Below are 4,469 nucleotides of genomic sequence, written 5' to 3' on the forward strand. Positions count from 1 at the left end.
AGTCCCTCTCCCATTATCGCAAAGCGGTGAGAGGAGCAGACAACTGCGGCGCTAAAAAGGTTTACACCGTTTTTGCTGCCGGCACTGAACTTCACCACCACGTACTCGTTGTCCCCCTGGTGACAGATGTGCTGGCCTGTGTGGTGTGCGGAAAGAAGAAAACGAGATCCACGCACACACACACACACACACACACACACACACACACACACACACACACACACACACACGGGAACTAATGAGTACATGTATAGAGAAGAGCACCAGTGTGTCCAAAAGTCATTTCTCGCAGAACTGGAATCGGGTTTGAGCCCAATTCGGTCTAAATGTATTTTGAAGGCGTCCACAGATCAATAAGTGTTATGACTAGACTACTAGCAATAGCCTAGCATACAGTAACAACCTGTCAAGGCGACCACTTGGTAAGGTGACCACCTGTCCTAGAAGACCACTGAAACCAGGACCAAGGGATGCAATTTCCAGCCATATGACCCTGGATAAGCAGACCACCTGGTATCAAAGACCAGATTCTGAAGGTCAAGGCCTTGAGCGGTCGTACTGTAATTTGGCTTACTTGCACAAATAGTGTCAGTGGAAAGAGTTACTACGCCAACGGAAATGAGCAGCAAAAGAGTTACCATGACAACCTGCACTCACTTGGAATACAGAAGGTAGGCTTGGCGATACTAGCCGGATTGGTGGGCACTAAGTTATCCTGGTAGTGGAACCCTGTTCTGGTCCTGGAGCTTGTCCACACTGGCAGAAGAGAGGAGAATCCAAAACTCGCTGGCAACAGTTGAAGGAAATCTTTTGCACAGCCACCAAACTGGAACGGGATGAGGACCCAGGTTTGGGTAGAGTCTGCCTCTTTGTGGTTCTGACACTTCTGAACGGACTGTTGATAGTTTGCAACTCCAGGGATCATTGTCAGGGTTGTTCCCAGGCACGAGGCTGTGGGAAACAAGCGCATGCATATAAACATGCACACACACACACACACACACACACACACACACACACACACACACACACACACACACATGCACACACAAAACACATGCACACACACATGCACACACGGAGTGAGAGGCTACGGAGAGAGATCCAGGGTCGGCCGGATAGTCACTGCCGGAGCAGGGTCTTGCCGGAGCGAAGAGTCTACGAGAGTCTAGTCGACTGCTAGAGCAGGATCTTGCCGGAGCGAAGAGTCTACGAGAGTCTAGTCGACTGCTAGAGCAGGATCTTGCCGGAGCGAAGAGTCTACGAGAGTCTAGTCGACTGCTAGAGCAGGATTTTGCCGGAGCGAAGAGTCTAGATGCACAGTCCATACACTGCCCATGCACTGAGCATGCAATGAGCATGCACTGAGCATGCACAGTCCATGCACAACGCATCCACGGTCCATGCACAAAGCATGTACAGTCCAAGAGCAGGGCATGCACAGAGCCTACTTATTCAAACAGCCGTGGATTCTGTGCAGCCAGTGCACAGTGCAGAGAGGTGGAGCATGGGCAGTCCAGAGAGGTGGAGCATGGCCAGTGCAGAGAGGTGGAGCATGCCAGTGCAGAGAGGTGGAGCATGCCAGTGCAGAGAGGTGGAGCATGCCAGTGCAGAGAGGTGGAGCATGGCCGAAGATTGCCGAGATTTAGCGAACTCAATGCAGTCTGGTTTTAAGGCAAATCTACTCGCCGGCGCAAACAACTTACTTTTTTCACAATGTGCACCAAAATATCCCTGATTACAGATGCATTTTCCTGTGGAACCTTGTTTAGTTCCATGGTAGCATTGATCTGGGGAGGGACAGTCAATACGGAAATAAGAATACGGCAGCAGGCATCGCACACACACACACACACGCACACATGCGTGCACACACGCACACACACGCACATGCACACACACACATGCACACAAACGACCATCCATCAGTAAAAGCAAACAGCAAGGATTTAAAGCTTCCACCTGCTCAAATAGAACTCCTTTGGAATAAAATCTTCGCACCACTCGCCCCATATTAAAATCAAATCAAAAAGAAAGGATCCATACGCCGTATTGAATCGACTGCTGTTGACTAGTGCAAAAAGACATCTGATTGCAGCGCGAAACGGGACTCTAACCGGACTCGACCATGAACTCAATAGTTTATGAGTTACTAAACTCGTAAAGTTGTCAGTCACCAAAATTGTCAGCTGGTATGTCTTCATGGTGAGTGTGTTTGTATGTTTGTGTGCATGTACACAGACGCACACACACACATGCACAAACACGTGTGTATGTGTGTATGTATGAGTGTGCATGCATGTGTGTGTGTGTGTGTTTGTGTGTGTGTGTGTGTGTGTCAGCAGAAACACTTTTGATGCCTCAAAAGATGTATGTGTGCATGTATGTGTGTGCATGCATTTGTGTGTGTGTGTGTGTGTGTGTGTGTGTATGTGTGTGTGTATGTGTATGTGTGTGGTTACCAACAGCCAGTGCATGCCGGAGTATGTGGTGTGATGTGTGTGCGGGAAAAAAAATGAAAAGACCAAAAATAGGGATTCACTGGCCAGAAAATGTCACTCCAAATAGCTGTATGGTGTAGATCAGGCTGAATAGTGACGGTCAATTCTTCAGCCTTGCAAGCTGTTGAATGGTGTAATCCCAGCACAAGTTGCTATGGCTTCTGCCGTAGCATTGCTATCATCGCCTCCGGCGATGGGCGCCAAAGGTCAGGTCAGGTCAGGTATGTGTGTGAATGAGTGTGTGTGCATGTGTGTCCGTGTGTGAACGAATGTGTGTAGGGGGGTGGGGGGTGGGGGGGGGGGGGGGAGGGGGTGGGGGGTCGGGCACCTGCAGGATCGCTGGTTGCAAAGGCCTGCCGCGAGTGGGGGGTGGGGGGGGGGGGTCGGGGGGGTGGGGGTGGGGGTCGGGCACCTGCAGGATCGCTGGTTGCAAAGGCCTGCCGCGAGTGCAATGCAGCAGCAAGCAAGTCCACACAGCCACTGCAGTCGGTTTCCACATGAAACGAGGGTACAGTCAGGCCTCGCTTATCCGGTCCCCTTTTATCCGGTCCCCTTATATCCGGAAGAAAATCGTTGGTTACCAATTCACAGCATATGCTATGCATACATACGGGATGTGCGTTAGATTATCTGATTCCCTCGCCTATCCAGGTATTTCTGTGGAAACGGATGTATGTGGTTAACTGAGGTTTGACTGTATATAGTAGGTGCACAATACGTGTATTCCTGACCTGCTTACCAAAGCAATGATAGTTGGATACTAGACCGACGCAGTACTCCGTCGTCTTGGGACAGGGGTTCTCCGAGGCTGGGATGTTTGCACATGAACTCTGGCAATAGCTTATACTGAGCTCTGCATACAAACACACAACGTGCATACGTGTACACCTTACTGTCACGGTACGGTCATGGCGTAGTCATGGTGATGCCATGCTGCATGTTGTATGAGCCCTTTTAGCCCGGCCCGGGCCCACATACACATTCCCGTATGCACACTCTCCCGTACACATAACACATCTGCACCCCCCTGTACACACACCCATTCATGCACTCCCCTCTGACCTTTTGCCTCCCTTAGTTCATGCACTCCCCTCTGACCTTTTGCCTCCCTTAGGGGCCATCCGTAAATGCCGATATATATTTAGAACTGAAAACTAGTCGTTTAGGGGGGGGGGGGGAGGAGGTTGAGCGCCTGTCCGTTTCTCGAAAATTATCGATGCACGGTTTGTATGTTTGGGCACGTCGAGAAAAAAAGAAAATATGTCGATACTATGTAGCGTTTGCATGTGTTTGTTTCACGGGGAGAGCCGAGTGGGGGGTTGAAGAGAAATGACTAGTTTTCGTTTCTAAACAAATATTGGTATTTTAGTATTTGCCTTCCCCTCTTTGGTCTTTTCCATAACCTTGAACCTTCCAAGTTGGAAGGCTGTCGGTTAGCGCTACGGAGATGTGTTGAAGCTAGGTGTCGGGACGTCGAATGTTTCAGTACTCTGTCAGTTTTGTGCCTAGTTATTGCACTTTCTGACTGTATATAGTATCATGTTACAGTGATGGGGAGTTACTCTTAACTCGTATCCATATGTCTTTTCTCTTCCACATTTATTTATGGCTCAACATCCGAGTTTCAAATTTTAGTATTTGTTAGCTGCTCCCGGCTAATGAAGTCCCCTCACACCGGCATACAGGGGTTTTATATGATTGGATTATAGAAGTATTCGATAAGAGTGTAGACAGAAGGAGAACCCTATTAAACTGCATGTACCCTTTTCCCTCCAAATTTTTAGGCTGTGGTCGAGTTCAGCCCGGGTTGAAAGTCTGTACGATAGACAAAATAGGTGAGCGTTTACATGAAGACAGTTGACCCGGGTCAAATACTGATATGCCGCCAAAAATGCACTTCAGAGTCCGGTATGGTCCCGTGAATCCTTTCGCGTGAAATTTGCATATGCAGTGCTGTTCAAACCTGGC

The 4,469-nt window shown here is 49.2% G+C and overlaps 1 protein-coding gene across 1 annotated transcript in view; it reads right to left on the bottom strand.

The window, feature by feature from the left end:
* Positions 1-1,455: 1,455 nt before the first annotated feature.
* Positions 1,456-4,469, bottom strand: part of LOC135827266 (uncharacterized) — a 28,320-nt gene continuing 25,306 nt past the window's right edge. The window contains exons 6-8 of the mRNA XM_065339795.1: positions 3,241-3,354; positions 1,707-1,790; positions 1,456-1,472 (exon numbers count right to left, since the gene is read on the bottom strand). Of these exons, the coding sequence (XP_065195867.1) occupies positions 1,456-1,472; positions 1,707-1,790; positions 3,241-3,354 (215 nt within the window). The remainder of the gene's footprint in view (positions 1,473-1,706; positions 1,791-3,240; positions 3,355-4,469) is intronic.

This window comes from Sycon ciliatum, chromosome 11 (assembly GCF_964019385.1).
Source record: "Sycon ciliatum chromosome 11, ocSycCili1.1, whole genome shotgun sequence".
Lineage (NCBI taxonomy): Eukaryota > Metazoa > Porifera > Calcarea > Leucosolenida > Sycettidae > Sycon > Sycon ciliatum.